Raw genomic sequence first — 19850 nt, 5'->3', positions numbered from 1 at the left:
CTGGTCCACCCAGAAGTCCTCTGGTTCCGGATGAAGAACCCTGCTTTCACCAGGGGCTGGGGGTGAATCACCATCGTGATACCACTGCCTCAGGCTGGGTAGCAAAATAGACAAGGCCACCTCTCCTTTGGCACGTAAGGAGACCAGGGGATCTGGGACTCAAGGTATTTGCTCAGAATCACTCAGCTCCTAAGTTCCGTGGAACCCAAGCACATCCATCTCCTCTAGCCTAGAATGGGATGAAGTAGCAGTGCCAGGCACGCGTGCAACCAGCTCTTCCCGTCAGCGTATGTGGCCTGACAGAAAGTACAGAAGTACAGCCGTGGGAAGGTGCCAGAAAGCCAGTTCATGCCAGCCTGCTGGATGCCTGCTCTGCCGTGAGGCACCCAGTTCCTGGAATTTGCAGGCTATTATGTTTGTTTATCACAGGCTTGTCAAATGCAGCTGTGTTCAGGTGGCCAAGGTTTGGGGGGGCCCCACAGCAGTGGAGCGGTGCAGGAACCTGTGGCTCTGCGAGAGGACTCGAGAGAGAGGCCACCTTCTGTGAGGGACTTGTTCAGTCAGCACTTGCTTTCTGAGCATGTAGCATGAGCCCAGCTCTGGGCCAGAATGGAGTGCAAGGGGGATGGGCTGGTAGGAGATGCTAAGGGCAGTGTAGCCGGCATGATGGAAGGAGCTGGGTTTGGGCCTCAGCCCTGAGCTCCGAGCCTGGCTTATTGGATGACCATGAGCATGTTCCAAGGACTGTTGAAACCTCCCTGCACTTGGAGCTAGGGACACAGCAAGGCACAGGAGAGGCTCAGAGCCTGGCTTTAGGGAGCTGACCATCTTGTGGAGAGACAGCCATTCATTCACCAACCCATCACGCACGTAACACGGAAGTATGATGGTACCAAGTGCTATGTGGCAGTCATGGAGTAATGTGAGCGGGCTGTAGGGAGATGTTTCCTCAGGGAGCTCAGGGTAGGGTGCTGGAGGAAGTAACATTTGAGCAGAGGGATGAAGAAGAAAAAGTGTGAACTACTTGGGGTGGGGGGCAGTGCTGGCCTAGGGATATCCTGTGTCAAGGTGAGAAGGGGCTTACCAAAGGATCCCTGTGTCTGGAGCCAGGCAGTCAGAGTTGGGGGACAGGTGAGCCCCAGACCCTGAGAGTGTCAGAGGACTTGGTTTTCATCCTTCTCCAGTTGGCCCTGATGGGAGGAGACTAAGCCCCCACTTCAGCATGGGTAAGGCACCCAGAGAGTCCAGATGCGATGACAGGTGTGTGTTTTGTGGCAGGAGGATGCAGGGTCCCACTTGTGTGTTCTTTGTGAAGCAGGTAGTGAGATCATGTCATGGGATGGGGGCAGTGGAAGTGGGAGATTTGAGAGGTGTGGGAGAGTTTACGTACAGTACAGGGCATGAAAGGAGCTTAGCCTCAGTCAGAATTCATCAATGGAAGGAGGAGGGGAGGAGGGATGTGGTCACAAAAGGGGCAGATTGCATTCCAAGGACGACTGTGTAGGGAAAGAGGAGGGAGGAGGTCCCAGCATGAGTAGAGGTCAAGTGCCATGCCTGACAGATAGAAGCTTCTCAGCTGATACACGATACATGCTGAGAATTGCTGAAGAGGCCTGTGTGGGCAGGACAGGGAAGGACGGGAGAAGGCTTGTGGCTCAGAACAGGAGGAAGGCTCATCACCCAGCGGTTGGGGAGTTTTGCCCTGGATTGTGTTTCCAAGTGGGCTGTAGACATCCTGGTCTCAGTTTCTCAATTCCTCCTCTCCCCTAAACCTATGTTGATAGAGGGAATATGGACAGGTCAGTGCCGGCCTTGTCCCGGAGGATTCACAGTCAAGGGGAAGGCCTGGACACAGCTGGCTGACCAGGCCAGTGGACCTATGGATCGAGGTGTAGGACAGCGGTGAAATCCAGATCTAGGAGTCTAAGATGGTCACGGGGCCATAGGAGTGGTGGGGTCACCCACAGAGAGTGGGACACACCACTGTGCAGGAGTGCCTGGAAGAGGGGGGCCTAGGAAGACAGTGAATTGATCTCAAATGCCAGGATGAGGCAGAGGTCTGTGGACAGAGGGATCTTAGCACACGCCACAGAGATCAAATGACAAGTCAGCGCAGACTACACTGATCCCTGATTCTCTTCCTTTCCCTGCGCCCACTCAGCCTCGGGCACACCCCAGGCAGATTCCGTCTTTCCTCCTCAGCACTGTACCTCTGCCCTCCTCCAGAGACTGACCACTTTTCACCTTGGGTGGTGGATTTTCATGTGGGTGTTTCTTTCACTGACTCATCTTCTTGAGGTCAGAATCCATCCATTATTTGTGTTCCCAGCCCCTCACAGCTTCACCTGTGGCTCTGGACACAGTCTGACATTGTAATTCCTGAAGCAAAGCCAGGTCCCAGGGTCTGACCTAGGATCTGATGCTTCTGAGTGTGACAGGCAGCCTGAGCAATGGAAGGCCGCCCTGAAAACTTGGAAATACTGGAGTCTTCTGGACCAGTGGGAGAGCCATAGAAGATCAGGCTCAGAGGTCACCATGTTTGTGAAATGGCAGAATTTCAGGAGATGGGGGAGAAAGAATTAGCCTGAGTTGGAATTCTGTTCTATTCTCAGTATTTGGTGTGGAATAGATTGGTCTGAATTTGTTTGAGTTTTGTTAAAAATCCATTTGGGCTTTTGAGAAACCACGGTGGGGATGTTCCCCCGCCCCACGCTGGTCTTCTGCGCAAATGAATCTCAGGGCAGCCAGTCTCGTTAAGCACAGAGGCCTCTGGTGGAGACTTGGAGAGCCACCTTATGCCTTCACAGGAGAGAGTCGGCTCCCTGGGGCATGTTACCTTCTTCCTCCTTTGGGAACTTGTGACAGTCTCATTAGGACCAGGGTCTGTGTTGTCATTACACGGTTGGTTTTCATGAGCTTGTTCTAAGGAGGGAGATGTGGGCTTTTCTCTAGAAAACCATCTATTCTTGGTAATTGTTTATTCACTCAGCAAGCATCTGTTGAGTGCTACTCTATGTACCAGGCGCTGGGCTAAATACTGGCGGTACAGAGATGCAAAATGTTTTGCCCTCCACAGTTCTCATTCCAGTGAGCAAGTGTTTTAGGCAAGAGTTGGATATGAGTCGTCCTCGAACGGCATGAAATTATATGCACCGTGTGTGTGGGTTCACTTTTCTGGCAACAGGGTCCATAGTTTTCATCAGATTTTCAAAGGGTTTTGTGGCCCCAAAGAGGTTGGGGTCACTCTGTTGAAAATATCAACATGCAGTTCCCTCCTCGGCTCCCTTCTTTGCCCCATCTGGGAAAACTTACTTCATCCTTTAAAGCACAGCTCAGCTGTCATCCCCTACCCAGCTTTGGACCTTGGAGCTCCCTCCATGGCAAGTGCTCCCAGAATGCTCTGTAGCTCTTCCCACATACATGTCATCCCTGTATCCTCTGGGGTCCAGGCCCTGGCCAGGCTCTTCTCTGCCCCTTGCACCTTGCTGGCTGCATGGGGCAGAGCTGGCATCAGTATCAATTCTGTATGTACGAAGACAAATGTCACAGACAGACCTTTGTCTGGTTGGGGAGCAGAATTGCCATTGGTCATCCCCTTTTTCAGATGCCAAACCTGCCATGCTGTCATGAGAAAGGAGGCATTAATTTCCCTGCTTTCTGAGCTGTGGTATGTTATCACTTACATGCCTTGCCTATTTCTGGAAGCATGAACTTTATTATGCAGAAATCCTGTTTGCTTAGTAAGCAGTAGAAAGCCTTGCTTTAACTAAATGTCTCTGTGGGTCATTAGGACAGTGAGAAAAATTGATTGCTTCTTCTAAAAACGGAAACACAGGATGGGCTTGATGATTGGGAAAGAAGTGGCCTGAAGGCACTCTGTCTCTCCTGCATGCCCTGAGCGAGGACTCCAGGAACCGAGGAAGCCATCAGCTTGCACAGCCACGTGGGGGCATCGGGGCTTCAGACTCAGGCAGCTCAGTTCAAGTCAGTGTCACTTCCTGAACATTGACTCGGGGCCAGGCATCTGGAGGATGGGGCAGGGGGAGATGAGGGAGCCACTGTTCCAGCCCTGGAGAAATTCCAGGTCCATCAGCCTGGCCTAGACATCAGTCACGTGGCACTGAGAATAGGGACTGCGCCAAGTGCCCTGTCTGGGCTGAGCAGGGAGAGTTCATGGAAGAAGTAGCGTGTGAGAGAGGACTAAAAGTAGGGGTAGAATTTCAACGTGGAGAAACAGAGGGAGAGGTTTCTAGGAGACAGCAGGTGAGCCACGGCTGAGAGGTGGAACTGTGTGAGGGAGGTGTATTTAAGGGATGCGGGTGGAGGGGGGTGGCAGTTCAGATGGTGCTCCAGGCATTAGCAGACCCGGATCTCAGTGTAGCTCGTTGGCTCTGGTGTTGGTAAAATTCTTGGCACTTCTCGAACATGCAGTATATTCTCGTTCAGTGTTCAGGCCCCTGCAGGTGCAGGTTGTGTCACAGGTGAAGACACAAATGAGCTGACCACAGTAAAGGGGCTTCCTACACACATACACCCGCCGAACCCCAAGCTAGCATCTCTCATCTGGAGTCACCAGTTCTTCCAGGGCCTTCCTAGTTGTCTGGTTTAGAAACATCTGACAGTAGAGTGCAGAGGAAATGCAAATCAATTGTAAAGTACGTTACGAATCTTGGGGAAGGTGCAGGATTTCTTGAAGTTGTTGAGAATAATCCCAGAGAGCTGCTGTTGGACGCCGACCCTGACCCTGGGCAAAGGGGGACCTGGTGGGAAGCTAAGAGCCAAGGAGAGAGCAGGCGGGAGTCTGGGCCAGGCTTCAGAGCGACTGGAGAGCTCAGAGGGCCGGTCAGGACTCAGTGAGAGTTGTGCCAAAACCACCTCTTTTGCCATTGTGTGCGGACATTGAGTGTGGAGGGAGCGAGGCACACCATGCTCCCACCCATCCTCAGAAAGTGCAGGAAAAGCAGTCACAGCATGACACTTTGTTACACACTTAGTACATATGGCAAGTGTAACCTGAATTTTATTAAGTACGACCTAAAATAAAGTTGTTTTCATAATTTTTTTCGTTACATTTTCAAAGTAAAGCCCCAGTCACACCATATTCCCACTATTTGCCCTAACAATTTGGTCCCATTTGTAAGGGAATTCACTTAAAAGTAGCCTCTTTCTGAGCAGTTCTCCTGATGGCAGGGCCTCCTCTCCCTGGGACTGCTGCCCGTTCAGTGACGGTCAATGCTGGGGAAAGGCCGGCAGGACCACCTGCAGGTCACTGGATCCGACGCACCTTTTGGGCTGGCTGCTCCCTCCATCCCACTGCAGGCTGTGTGGCAGCTGCTAATGAGCAGCTCACCACACCCACGTCAGTGTTTCCTGATGGGAAGTGGCTTCACCTCTGCTCAGGAGGCAGCGGAGGGCCACAGGGACCCCGTGCGCGGCTCCTGACTCCTGGAGGGCGTGGCACGCAGCCCCTGTTGCTTCCCTGTGTGTTGCTGCGTGTGGCCATGGGCAGCCATGAGATGCCACGGCATCGGGCTGGTGTCAGCAGGCAAGATAGGGGCCTTGCTGCCCCGCTTGCTCACTGCGGAGGTCAGGGGGGCTCAGTCTCCTCAGCTGTCAAGCAGAGGTAAAATGGGGACCATCTCTTGGGTTGTTGCCAGGCTGCAGGGTGAGACTTGTGTGCAAGTTCTTTGTGAACACACGGAAAGTAGTGGGGTTACTCGCCCTGCTTCAATTTCTAGACCTGTCTGCTTCCAAAGCCTGTTGGCTCCTGTTGTCCTCAAATACAAACCCCCTAGTGGGGCCTGCGAGGCCAGGCCTGGTCAGCCCTTGCTGGCCCCTGGGTTCGCCCCTCTGGTGTGCTGACCTGTGTGCAGTTTCCAGAACCTCAGACTCTCATACCTCCATGCCTTTGCACACACTTTTCCCTCTGCGTGGACTGCCTTCCTGCTCTTCCTTCAGAACGCAGCACAAGCCCTGCTTCTGCCAGCTCCCCCATCCTGGTTCCCGAGTGTGCTTACTGTCCTGTTGCACTTTATCGCCCTTTTTCCTCTCACAGGCTGCAAGCTCTCCTTGAGAGCAGAGGTGTGGCAGAGTCATTTCTGTGTCCCCGTGCCAAGCACAGGGCCAGGTTTATAACAAGTACACAGAGAATATTTGAATGAAGAATGAATGAGTGAATGAATGAACAGATGTTAGAATGAATGAGTGGACGGATGAATATTTGAGTGACTGCTTGTGTGAATGAACAAATACATTCTCTTCCACCTTAACTGACTTTTTTTGTTTTGTTGTTTTGTTTTTTGTTTTTGCTGAGGAAGATTTGCCCTGAGCTAACATCCATCGCCAATCCTCCTCTTTTCTGTTTGGCTTGTGGAAGACCAGCCCTGAACTAACATCCATGCCAGTCTTCCCCTAGTTTGTATGTGGGATGCCTCCACAGCGTGGCTAACGAGTAGAGTAGGTCTGCACCTGGGATCTGAACCCACTAACCTGAGCTGCTGAAGCGGAGCACGTGGAATGTTAACCACTCGGCCATGGGGCTGGACCCCCACTTTAACTTGTTTTGCCTACACTTTCCCTCAACCCCCACCCGTCTCCCCAGCAGTGCTTTTCTGGCAGGCACCGGGTTTGACATGGGAAGAAATTAACTTGAAAGCAAGCCTGTCACATTGGCAAACAGAGACAGTGCTCAGATGCGGTTAATGCAACCGCTCTTGAGAGAAGAAAATCCCGAGTCTGTTTGTGTGCCCCCTCCCCACTCCAGGCTGGCTGCTTTGCTGTCGACCTGCATTACAGGTGAGCTCCAGGGAGGCCAAAATGGGCCTAGAGGAGAGCAGTGTCCTGAATGTCCCTCTCCTGCCAAATCTCAGGCTGCAGTTGGGAATTGGGGTTCACGTCCTTCTTCCTGGTGCCAGAGGTTGGGGAACAGAAGGGGAGGGCAGTGCCAAGGGCTCTCTGAGGTCCCTCTCCTGCGGGGCGGAGGTGGCTTCAGGACACAGAGCCCTGAGAGGGTTGGCTTGGTCCTGAGATGCTTCCAGGTGGAAGGAGCAACAGTTGCAAAAGGCGCGTTGAAATTAGGCGTGTTGCTGGCCCCAAGTTAAGACTTCCCAACTCAGTCCTTGCTGTGCAGCCCTGCCCAGTGTCTGCACACCCCTCTTCCCACAGACCTGCTCCCCAGTCCCAAATCCTTGAGGGGCCAAGGATATGGTAGGAGGGATTTCCACATGGGGGGGAGAATGGAGAGAACCACCAAAAGAGGGAAGAAGCTACTGTGTTTGTTGAGTCCGTACTAAATTGTTACTCCTTGTAACGATTGTCTTGTTTCATGCTTGATGTGACCTGGGGAGATAGAGAACATCTTTCCCACTTTACCAGTGAAAGGACTGGGACTTGCAGAGCTGGGTCACTTGCTCGTGGTCAGACAGCATGTTTGAAGCCAGTTCTGCTGTGCTCTCACTGAGCATGCTGCCTCCCCGAACTTGATTCTGTAGGAGGCTTGTGCCTGGTGACATGCAGGGTGGCTCGGTGTCGCCTCGGGGAATTGTGGTCTTATAAGCTGCATAAACCGTGCATTGCATGGCTCCTGTTAGGGTGGCCTCAAGGCACCAGGGTCAAGTGGGCCTTCCAGGAGGAGAGAGTGCTCACTTAGAGAGCAGCTCCAGGGTGCCCTTCACCTGATGAGGGTTTTCCTCCACGATTCCCGCAGAGAGCGTGTGCGGGGCTAGGCTGGCTGTGTAAGGAGCCCCTGAAGAGCTTAAACAAGAGGATCCCTGACTCCTTGCTTCCAGGGGATTCTTATTGGGCAGGTTGGGGGTGGAGCTCAGAATCTGTGTGTTTGATGAGCACTCCTTGACCGTTATGATGAGCCGAGATGGGAAACCTGCTTTTCCTTGTCTCAGATCTCCACGTGGACCTGCAGCACTGGTGATGTCATTGTCATTTGAAGACGTCAAATCTGAGACTCAGAGAAGTGAAGTGACTTGGCGAGGCACTGGAACCGGGATTCAGACCCTGCCAGGGCCTCAGGGCTGAGCGCCGGGCACCCCGCCACCCACGGGTCATGCTTTTGAAGTCTGGGGCTCTCAACAGGAGGTCTGGAAAGTCTGGAGCCTCTCCCTGGACCTCCGAGGAGAGCAGATGCTGAGCTGCCCCGTGCTGGCCTCCCACGCCCATTGATTGGCTCATGCCCCCACATTCAGGATCTTTGGGCCTGTTTTCTTTATTTCTTTGTCCTTTGGTCTGTGGCCCAGCTCCTGGTTGCAGGGTAACCAGGTATGCTCGACTGTCTTCCAGGCATGTTTGTGGAGGAGGCCAAGTCCCCCACCCCTCGGAGACACGAACAAATAATGGTTTAATAATTGACGCATCTACCTCAGGAGCACTGTGCCACCTGCCTGGCAAGATGATTGATCGCATCACGGAAGAAGCCAGGGAGCCCGTCGAGAGGCTGGGGGCCCTGTGCGCCCTGCCTTCAAGCTGGCAAGGGGGTGGGCAGACTGGTGTGATCTGTGGGGGGATTCGGAGGCCAGCATGCTTCCTGCTGCAGGCCCCAGGCTGCTCCAGTGCCAGCCTCGGTGCCCACTTGGTACCCCCTTTGCTGAGGTTATTTGAGAACCCCCCACTGTCAGCACGTCTTCTGAGAGATTTGACCAGGAGAGAGAAAGGAGAGAGGAGTTCATTCGAGCAGCATTTACTATGATTTACTACGTGCCTGGCATCGTGCTGAGCACTCCTTATGAGGGAGCCACTGTGGTCACTGCGACCCTTATCATCCCACCGAGGCCCAGAGAGGTTAAGTTCCTTCCCTAGAGCCACACAGCTGGAAGTAGAGGTGCCGGATTTGAATCTGGGTGGTTGGATAGGCTACCCTGTAGTGAGCGTGTCCTGTACAACGGGCACTGTGCTCCATGCTCGAACACCTCCCCCTTCCCCTCACACCGCAGCCGGGGCACTGTGAGCACCCCCACCCCAGGCACAGACAAGGGGGTGCTTCTGAGGGTTGGATCACTGCCCAGGCAGAGCGAGACCCCAACCCAGGCCGGACTCTGGCGCTGAGCTCTTAGCTCCTTTCCAGAACTAAAAGCATCACTAACGGCGGCATCTGTGATCTGGGGCTCCAGGGAACAAAGCCGGCCCTGTCAGTTCTGACTCAAAGAGAACGAGGTGATTTCGGTTCTTGATGGTCCAGAGTCGTGGGGGCAGTGGGAAAACGTTCCCGTGTTGGAGGAACTCAACCTGCAGACATTTCTGAGCACACTGAGCCCTCATAATACCTCCAAGGGTCTGATAAGCTGGTAGAAAATGATGACTTTTCTACCCCGGAACGCTCAGAGACAAAGCATGATCAGATGTGTTCATTTTCCTGGTTTTATTGTTTCATTTGCCCTGAGACTTAAATTTAAATAAAAAATATTTACATGTTGGCATATTTATGTAATATATGTAATATGCATATGTGTATACATATAGATATAATAATTACATTTAATTACAATAATTACATGAGGTATATGTAATATAAAAATATTAGATATTTACATATTCATTCACAAATAGAAATAACAAAACCAAAACAAGAACCCTTTGCCTCCTCTTTAAAGTTACCCCGTTAGCCCTCAGTTCCACCATCATGTGCCCTATTCCTTGAGGGGCGTCTGCCGCTGGGCTCTGCTCCAGGTCCCCAGAGTGAGCCTGCCACTGTGTGCCGTGTCCTGCTCTCAGCTCTCAGCTGTTGACCAAGTCCACTCCTGACGCCCTTCGGCTCGCCCTGCCCTATCCCTGTTCCTAGCCATTGCAGACCCAGAAGAAAACAGTCGCAATCTCACAGGGCAACCTGCCTCCCATTTCCTGGAGCTTACAAGTAAATCACACCCTCGGCCGGGGGTGAGTGGTTGTTGGAGCTCTGTTCATTTTTCTCGTTCATTCATTCATCTGTTCGTTCGTTCATTCATTCGGCAAACATTCAATGAACACCTGCTGTGTGCTCATCATACTGGTAACTCAGAGTGAACTGGGCTCTGTCCCTTTCTTCCCAGTCTCTCCTAGCTGTGGGGCAGACAGACTGGTGAGTCGCTGGTCGACGCCCGGTGGTGAAGAAGACAGAGGGAAGCAGAGGGATGCATTCTCCAGCACTTTCCAGAGTGGAGGAGAGATCTGCAAGGTGCTCTGAGTGTCTCTGCACTGCTCTCTCACCTCCCCCTGCTGGTTACCCCCTGACCACCCAGGCTGTGATGGGAAGCTGGCTGTTCTGGCTGCCCCTCCGGATTCCTGCCATGGCGGCATTGTTGACAGGTGCTGAGTTTGAGCACACTGGCTGGCACTGGCTGTGACGGCGCAGGCTTGTGGGCCAGGCTCCTTCCAGGATTGAGTGAGGTGCTTCCGAGTGTTGACAGGACAGGAGCCGTTTAACGCCTGGCCTTGGTGTTGCAGAACATTTCATTAGAAGCCTAGACACAGAACCGTTATTGGGAAAGAAGATACAAAGAACATTTTTGAGCTAAGAAGAACAAAGTGTGGCCTGGTCAGCAGGTCACACATGCTCACAAGGTGGGAGTGGGCAGGTACCTGAGGACAGCAGTTTCCTCTGCCCATCCTCAAGGACCCCTTGGTTGTCAGCTCCCTCTCCAGGGTCCACCTGCATTTTGAAAGGTTGTGTCCCAACCTGTTCAGTGAAGGATGACGAGCACATTTTTCCATCTCATTGATCAAAAACATATATCTGCAGATCAAAGCTCCTGCCAGTCTGAGGTAACTGGCTAACCTCGTGGAGCTGAGAGCATTCTAGCCCAAGGGGAGGAAATGTAATGTTTTCTTTGGTTTATGCCACCTGATGGAGGATAAACATATGATTTGCAATTGACTATTTGAAATATTTGAAGATATTTGAAATATTGAAAATCATTACCATTAATACCATCAGTGCCTTCGGGAGCTCCAGGTAGGAGCCGTGGGTCTGATTCTTCTCTGTCATTTTATGCCTTTGGAAACTGTGCCCATGAGAAGGGAGTTCATGAGTGGGAGAACCAGGACCAGGGAAGGGAACTGACAGTGACTGAGCGTTCACCACGTGCCCGGCACTATGCAAGGAGCCGACTGTCGAGGAGTCGGGCGCGAGCGGAGGGGTTTATGATCCAGTGCAGGGTAGGGGTAAGATCTCAGATAAGATCTCAGGCATGGTTCCCTCATGCCTAGCAGAGTGCTCTCTGTGTGGCACACCCGCCAGGAAGGTCTGTGGAATGCAGGGTGTGCTTGTTAACCAAAAAACCAGTGTTTTTTCTCCATCACTTACTTCATACAGATGGAGCCCACTCAGGTCCCTCAGGGCGGCTAGACTGTTGGCAGCCCCAAGGCCTGGGAGATCTCTTCCTGATGCCAGCTCAGTCTCTCCAGTATGTTAACAATAAAATTATTTCATGCAGTCACCACATAGGCCCCCAAATCATTAAACATAAGTATGTCCACTAAGTCCATGAGAAGTCCTTTCCCTTCCAGTTGGTTTGCTCGTTGAATGTTTGTGTTCAGTTTCCTGGCACTTTCCAAGCTTCCTAGGCTGTGTCTCTGTGTCAGTGATGCTCTTGGTACGCTTTCCCTGGAGAACCAGCAATGGTGTGTAACCAGACCAGAGCCTGGGTACCTTCTGAAGATCCTCCCAGGTACCTTTCCTCCCAGGACACAACATTTCCAGGAAAATGACCATTCATTAGCCACCCTCACACTGCTTCTGATGTCAAGATGGGGGAGTAGCTGGTAGCATTTGGGGTCAGCATTTCTACTTTGAGTGGGGTTGGGCCTGAGCTCCTCAGTTCTTATGGAAACCAGATGGTAACATGGGAGGGGTATGAGCTTTGGAATCAGTGACTTAGGTTGCTATCTGGTCAAACTCAAATAACGTTAATATTCTCTGGCTCTGGTACAGTGTTCTCCAGCTTCCATAGTACTTTGTTCACACCCTTCTTCAGAACTTAGCCCATTGTTGTACCTCTGCTTACCAACAGCTTAGGTCGTGAAAGTCTGTTCACTAGCCTTTCCATTGTATGTCCAAAGGAACACCATATAAGTGACCCATAACATCCTCTGCCAGTTGAGGCTGAGCTGATGTGCATTTTCTCAATTGAACTATCCTTGTTCTTGTGGAAGTTGCTAAGGTGAAAAGCTGTGGGTGGAGGAGCTTCTGTAGTTCGTTTTCATGTGATGGTACCCACTCTAGACTGAGAGTTCTTTTTTGAGCAGGGAGAATATCTTACTCATCTTGGTGCTCCAATATCTGGAGTGGTTCTTGGCATGTCATAGGACTTAAGTGGTTGTTGGATGGGAGAGTGGGTAGATGGGAGGATGAGCAAATAGCTAGGTAGGGAAATGGCTGGATGGGTGAGTGGCTGATAAAGAGTGAAATAAGTGGACAGCTGGGTGGATGAGCAGGATAAATGAGTGGATGACTCATACATGGGTAGATGGTTGTATGCATCTGTGGATGGAAGGACGATTTGGTTGCCCAACTCATTGACATACAAAAAAGTCTTCCTTGCATGACTTAAATCCCTTCAAATGGCAAATTATATGGCCCGGATGCTTTTGCAGATGCTTTGGGATGTGTGAGAGCCGCACTCCTAAACTTTCCTTTGACAGTTATGGTGACTTGTGATTAAACTGTTGTCACAAGTTGCCTCGTTTCTCATCAGGATAAAAGCAATGCTGGGATAGCAATGACAAGAGTCACTGGGACCTTCTGCTCCCCAGTGGCACGCTGCTTTGGGCTCCATGGGAAGAGCACTGGCCTGGGAGTCAGGAGCCCTGGGTTCTAGTCTTGGCTCTGTGGGCTGCTCCTCATGAGACCTCCCACTTTACAGAATTGGGCGTTAGTTGGAGTCATGTATATAAAATAATTACCACCTTGATTGGCACGTAGTGGGCACTCAAAAATTCTAGTTTTCCTTCAATCTTCCCCATTTGTAGTGTGTACCAGATGGGCTAACAAATGCTGGGGTCCTGTGACAATGATCTGTCTCCCTGGGGTTCAAGCCCCAAACAGCTGGGCAGAGGTTCAGGGCTGGGCTCGGGTGTTCCTGTAGAGCTGGCACAGGAACCAGAGTAGAAGGCTGTTGGAGGCCTTGGCACTGTGGGCAGAGAGGGTCAGAGCCTCCAGGCCCTCAGACCACGGGCAGCAGACCTTGCCAGCCCTCTCCCCCGGAGGGCGGGGCAAAGCGAGGTGCCCTGGCAGAGCTGGCCCTTGAGTCAGACAGACTCGGAGGGAGTGCCACCCTCGAGGAAGCTCCTTCACCTCCTGGCCTGCTGCACCCTCTGTGAAGCAAGCAGGTAATGGCCACCTTGCAGGGCAGCATGCGCGCTCAGTGAGGCGGAGGAGGAGGAGTGCTCAGCACAGCTCCTCGTGTGGAGCCTGCTCAGAAGTTGTTCCCCCTTGTTAGTGTTATCATGATAGTATTTACTGTTATACATCAGATTACTGAACACTACATTATATACTGTAATAGATAACCGAGACTGTATCTATTTAATGTGGTAAATAAATGCATTTGTATTATAATGTTCTAATAATTACTGCATAGTTCCCTGATGGTTATTAAGAAATTCTTCATGAAGAACATAATGAAGATGCAGAACCAGAAAAGAGGAGGAGTAAGAAGAATCAACAACTCTGTACTTCCTTTTCTTCCTGGCTCCTGGCACACTTCCCCAAAGTGGTAGCTTTGGTCGCCGCAGACCTGAGCAGGCGAGGCAGGCAGAGGCCACAACTGCAAACGCTCCGCGATGCTCGGCCATGAAGCTCTTCTGGTGACGGGAGCGGCACCCCGATGGCACAGCCCTCCATTGTCCTTTTCCCATTCCCTCTGTGCTCCTCGTTGTTGTGGGCTTCTATGTGTGTTTTTTGAGGTCCCAGGAGATCTTTCCTTCTTGTTATCCTAGACAAAGGCAGGAGGAAAGAGCGTGATCCAGGAATGGCATCACCTGAGAACTGCGGGAGGCACATGGTCCGAGACGGGCCATGGGGGCCACTGGGCAGCTTGAGCTCTCAGGCAGAAACATGAAGGCCATGGGCAGACGTGCCCTGAAGTCCCCTGCAATGAATGATATGAACTGAGCAGGCAGAAGCTTTTCAAGATGATTCCATTCAATGTTTGATGTCTGCAGAGCACTCCATACTGAGCAGACCTGCCCCCAGCCGACACAGCACGGCCAGTCTAGACACTCACTCGGCAGTGGGGCTGAAGTCACAGCATCCAGAATCGGAGATGCCCACGCTGAGCCAAGGGAAGGCTGCGTAAGGAAAACAAAACAGGTCTGGACGCGTTCTGTCTGGAGCATGGTACTTGGCCCTGGAGTCCTTTTTTTGAAATACTCTAACTCATCTAAGGGTATAGCTTTCTATTTTGGGGGTTGGGAAATATATACACACACATGCATATTTATATGGACAGGGCTGTAGCTATGCATTTGTGTGTCTGTATATAGAAAGACATCCAGCTTTGGACACATGCGCACACATGGACTTTGCATATATACATATGCATATGTGTGTGTATTCCATACAACATATCCTGGTTTTCTAAGAAACATTGGAAATTTTTATTTTCCAGGTTATTTACTCTAGATAACCCACCATTGTGTAAAGTGCCCCTTTAGTGTGCTTAGATGCATGTGTGTGTGTACATGTGCACAAGGGTTGTCCATTTTTTTTTTTTGTAATCATTAGAGAGGCAACACAGGCTTTAGGGTCCAGGAGACTAGGTGACAGTGTTTCCTCCACAGTAGTGTTTGGAAACTTGCGGAGTGAGCAGAGTGCCCATCCTGTGCACGATGCATCCCCTGCACTTGAGAGCTGGTAGCGAGCTGCGTAGTGGCTGTTGGGCTTCCGCCCCACAGGCCCAGTGTCTGTCACCTGCTGTAGCCTTCCGTCACCTGCTCCCCTTCTCTTCCCTTCTCCCTCCACAGCCTATTGAGAAAGCCGTTTGCCCAAGGGGAGAGGCTGTGAAACTTGCCGGCACAGTCCCTGAGTGAGTGACTGAAATCTCAGTCAAGGACCTTGTTCGGTTCCTGGAGGCCAAAGTCTGGGCCCCCAATATCCCAGGGCCCCTGCTTGGTGACACAGGGCGCACACCAGAGGGTTGGTGTTTTGGTGGTGGTGATCTTTTGTCTTGGAGGGGTCTCTAAATGTGCTCTTCTCTCTAAGCCCTTCGGAGGGGATGCAGATGCTCATTCACCTCCCCAAGCTAGTCCAAGGCCACCGTTCCACATTTTCCACAATGGTCTTGAAGCATAACATGGGGTTGAGTGAACATGATCGGCTGGCTCCAGAAACCCACATGTGTGTTTGCCTGTGTACATCGTTCTGACTGAGCTAATCGAACTTGTTCCATCCCTTGTCCAGGATGCACACTGGCTCCATTCCTTTTTGTCTCAGCACTTCAGGGTGTGTATGGGAGAGTGTAGTGTGTGTGTGTGTGTGTCCTTCTCAGAAACCTCAACTTTTTTTTTCCTGTTTACATAAGCCAGTATTTGGCTTTCTTGGCAGAAGCCCTTGCTTTTGGAAAACTCGTGCATTTGTTCCTCAAGTGCCCTCTGGTCTGCTGCTTCTGAATAGTCTTGCATCTTCTTCCCTCCCAGTTGGGTAGGGCTTCATTCTCCTGTGTGCCCACAGGTGACTGGCTTTTGGGGACCGCACTGAACAGGGACAGCTACAAGCCCTGATCCTGGCAGAGTCATCTCTTAATAAGTAACTATAGAGTGAATGATTGAAAGTTGAATGATTAATTGTTGAATGAATGAATGAAGATTTCGATTGACTTGACCAGACTGCTTCAGTAGCCTCTTAATGAATTTGGATAATCAATTTATCTGCTAAAAAAGATAATGACTTGATGTGGTATTGAACTAGCAGACTACAGATATAGTCAGAATTCTAAGTGGTCGTGCTCACCTCTGGCCTTACTGGAATGGCTCTGGGTGCAGCAGGCCTGGAAGAACGGCGACGAGAAAGTGCTCCGGCCGTACGCAGTTCTGTGTCCCCACAAGGCTCGTAGCTGCGCGTCTCTCAGGCTTCCAGTGTGTCTAGAATCATGGTTTCTAACACACATTTACTAGACCTCAGTGAAATAGTTACGTTTGCTTTCAGAGACCATTGTAATTTTATGTATAATTATATATGTGTGTGTGAGAGAGTTAATTTCTTTAAAGTAGTTTGTAAATATCTATCTTCATTGTTTATTTTATTCCTGAAGTATGTACTTATTGCACCCGCTGTGCTAATTTAGGATGTAGTTCACCTTTCTCTGCCAGAGTCATCACCGTGGAGAGAGAAGAGTTCGAAGTGTGCAGGCTGGTGAGAACGTGGTGGGCCTGGAAGTGGGCTGTTGACTGGGAAACAGCCGAGGAGCAGAGCCAGTGTTATCTGGCCACCACCCGCGTGTGGTGCTGGCTGCTGTCATGGAGCGGTAACTAGGAGCCAGCAGGGGCTGCCCCAGCCTTCCTCTTGGTGCTGTCTCTCTGGTTCTGACTTTTCTGCCCCTCTCATTCACTTTAGAGGACCCTGGTGATTACGTTGGACTCACCTGGATGATCCAGGCTCACCTCCCTGTCTCAAACTCAGCTGATTAACAACCATAGTTCCACCTGAACCCTAAATTCCCCTTTGCCAGGTAACCTGACGTATTGACAGGTTCTGGGCATCTGGGGGCAGGGCATTGTTCTGCCTACCACGGCTGCTAAGCATTACAGGAATTCAGAGGAGTCCAATTCACCTGATACGCGAAAAGACATTTCAGGTCTTTTTCCAGCTGATGCTGCAGGAGCCTAAACACCGGAAAGCAATGGACTGGAAGACCAGACACCGAGTTCCAGTCCCAGCCCTGCCACCAGCTGCCTCGCTGCTTTACTTCTCCGAGCCTCAGTTTATGCATCTGTGAAATGAGAACCCCCATCTGCCCTGTTTACCGCACACGGTTGTTCATTCAACAGATATTTGAATAGCTACAATGCTACTTTTCTTCCCCTGACGCAGTGTTTGTAGACTGCCCCATGCGCTAGGCTTGGTGCTGGGCCCAGGTGTATCCCAGTGAACAAGACAGACCCTCCCCACTCTCCAGCTTCCCGAAGTGCCACTGCTGGGCCGAGCGCTGGGCAACAGGGGACCAGCCAGGTTGGCCAGAAGCATCCTGGCACAGTAGGCCCAGCCTTGCCACATGTCTGTTGCTTCACCTCCCGGCCTCAGCCTCTTCATCCATAACATGAAGATTCCCACACGCCCCTGCTGGATTACAGGGTGTTAGACCAGACGAGCCCTCATGCCCGGGCCTGGCCCAGGCAGACGCTCCATAGTGACGCTAAGCGTAGAGTTACAGAGGGCCACCCACTTGACTAGCATGCATTCCCAGAAGCAGAGGGATGAGCACTTTGATCTCTGTTGATGGGCGTGATGTGAACTACAGGACAGAGGTGGTGGCGGTGCCATGCTGTGCTGTGCTCTGTGAGGACCCTGCTGCAGTGGACAGGGCCAGCTCTGACTGGGCCCTTGCCAGGGCCGCCCCGCATTCTGAGCCCACCCCCTTCCGCCTCCTGTGCAGGGGGAGCTGTGACCACGGCCCCTGGCAAGAAGGCGAGAAAAAAATGTTGATTCAATTTACAAATGTGTCGGAGTGCCTGCTGATTGTGTTTATTTGTCAAGGCTGCTGTGAAGCCGGTGTCCAGTGTCCATGGGGGGTGTCTGCGATCGAAGCCAGGATCTGCTCTGACAGGAGTTAGAGGTGGGGCTTGTTTTCCCCTCAAACTCGAGCCGCTCCCTTTGAGTATGGCGTACAGAGGCCTGGCTGGGGCCTTCTCTCAGGACAAGAGCTGGACAGGAACAGAGATTTTAAAGCAAGTTGCCACAAGCAGGATGCCGCAGGCCCCGGCTGTTCTTTAAAAGGAAGGAGGAGAAAAAGCCCCAAGGCCAAGCAGCAGCAATATTTCAGTAGCCATAAAATTACCTCCCCCTGCAGCTGTTGAGAGAGGCTGCAACCTGGCCAAGCTGATGCCAGAACACTTTTAAAAGCACAGATCTGTCCAGCGGCCAGAAGGATCCAGTCCACAGGGAGCCCACTCCCCCGTCTGGGTCTGCACTTGCTCACCCCCACCTCCTCAGCTCCTCCTGCCTCTGTGGCTGTCCAGGCTCCGGCACCCCCTCTGCCAGAAAGCCTTCCCTGGGTGCCCCAGGCAGGCACAGGTTTTCTCCGCTGTGTCCAGCTCCATCCTAGGACTTGTCACATTGCCTCAGGATGGTTTAGGGACTGAGTCTCCTGCTGAGCTTCTAGTGGGCAGGCACTGGGCTTGCCGGGGTTCTCCCCACGGTCCCACATGGGGGTTCCCTCCCTCAGCTCCCCATTGTGAACAAGGCGAGTTCTGGGGGTTCTGCCTGCATCTGTGAGGTGCCTCTGACGTCCTCAGCAGGGGAGAGGACTGTGAGTGCCACCCTGGGACACATTAGGCAGAGGAGCCCACGACAGAGCCCTCACTCAGCAGACACGTGCATTCACGCAGTCATTTCTGTGCTGGCTGACTTCACAGAGTGGGCCTCCCTTGTCTCCCTCAGGCAAGCAGACATGCTGGGAGAAACGGGGCCAGAAACAGGGCATAGCCAAAGCCAGGAGGCCAGAGAGGGCCTGCCAGCCTAGAGTAGCAGGCCTCTGCTCACCCCCTGTGATAGGCAGAGTAACAGGCCCCCAAAGTCCACATCCCCATGCCCGGAATCTGGGAATGTGTCATCTTACAGGGCAGGGGAAGTTAAGGTGGCCGATGAATTGAAGTTGCGAGTCAGCTGACTTTAAAGTAGGGAGATGAGTCTGGATGATCCAGGGGGGCCCAGTGTAACCACAAGATCCTTAAAAGTGGAAGAGGGTGTCCCAAGAGGCGGGGAGAGTGATGCCACGTGAGAAGGAGCCAACCCACTGTTGCTGGCTTTGAAGCTGGAAGAAGGGGCCAGGAGCCAAGGAATGTAAGAGGCCTCCAGAGGCTAGAAAAGGCAAGGGACAGATTCTCCCCCAGAGACTCCAGAAGGAATGCAGCCCGGCCAACACCGTGACTTTAGCCCACTGAGACCCATTTCCACCTTCTGACCTCCAGAACTGTAGGAGAATATATCTGTGTGGCTTCAAGCCATAGCAGTAGGAAACTAATACTTCCCAGTGGCACCTTCCAGCCCCAAGCGCTAGATCCTAACCTCCCAAGCACCCTAGAAGTGGGGGCTGGGTGACTAGACCACTTTTCCTGGCTTCCCAGGGCCGAGCGGGAACATCAGAGTCAGGCAACCACAGTAGAAGGTGGCAAAAAACTCTTTGTCCATTGGTACGAGGGAAAGACTGCCAAAGAGAAGTGGCCAGACCTCCATTAGTGGCTCTAGGGACAGTGGAGCAGGGCAGGCTCCTATGTGCCCTTGATGGGCGTATCTGAGCAGGGGTGAGGCCTTGTGGAGAGCCACCCAGTACCAAGTGTGAATTTCTCAGAGCAGGGTGGGACCTTGTCACTCCCGTGCTGGGAAACCTCTCATCCATGGAACCCCTCAGTGGTTCATGGCCGGGGTGTTGAGTGCAGATTATGCTGGCGTGTTCACGGCCCTCTGAGATTTAGCATCAAGCTGCACTTCCTGCCTGTTCTCCAGGCACACACTCCCTCTCCTACGTGCACTCACGTCCAGCACTCCTCCCGTCCTTCCAGGCCCTGCCCGAAGGTTACCGTTTCTGTGCATACCAGTCGTTTGTGTCTTAATTGCGAAGACGTGCTGCATTTAAGAATCGAATTGGGTCAACTTTGCGTTCCTGGCATCCAGGATCGTGGATGATCCTACATTGCAGAGTAGACATAGAACA

General features: G+C 52.1%; 1 protein-coding gene across 9 annotated transcripts in view; it reads left to right on the top strand.

The window, feature by feature from the left end:
* The window catches only part of TRAPPC9 (trafficking protein particle complex subunit 9), a 622816-nt gene that overhangs the window by 507261 nt on the left and 95705 nt on the right, over positions 1–19850 (top strand). For 3 of the 9 annotated variants that reach the window (XM_070221871.1, XM_014728099.3, XM_070221872.1), the window contains one exon: positions 7899–14105. The exons of the other annotated variants lie outside the window; for them this stretch is intronic. In XM_070221871.1, the coding sequence (XP_070077972.1) occupies positions 7899–7927 (29 nt within the window). In that variant the 3' untranslated portion in view covers positions 7928–14105. Of the gene's footprint in view, positions 1–7898; positions 14106–19850 lie in introns of those variants that run through there. 9 annotated transcript variants of the gene reach the window in all.

Source organism: Equus caballus, chromosome 9 (genome assembly GCF_041296265.1).
Source record: "Equus caballus isolate H_3958 breed thoroughbred chromosome 9, TB-T2T, whole genome shotgun sequence".
Taxonomy (NCBI): Eukaryota; Metazoa; Chordata; class Mammalia; order Perissodactyla; family Equidae; genus Equus; species Equus caballus.
This window is presented reverse-complemented; position numbering and strand designations above follow the sequence as displayed.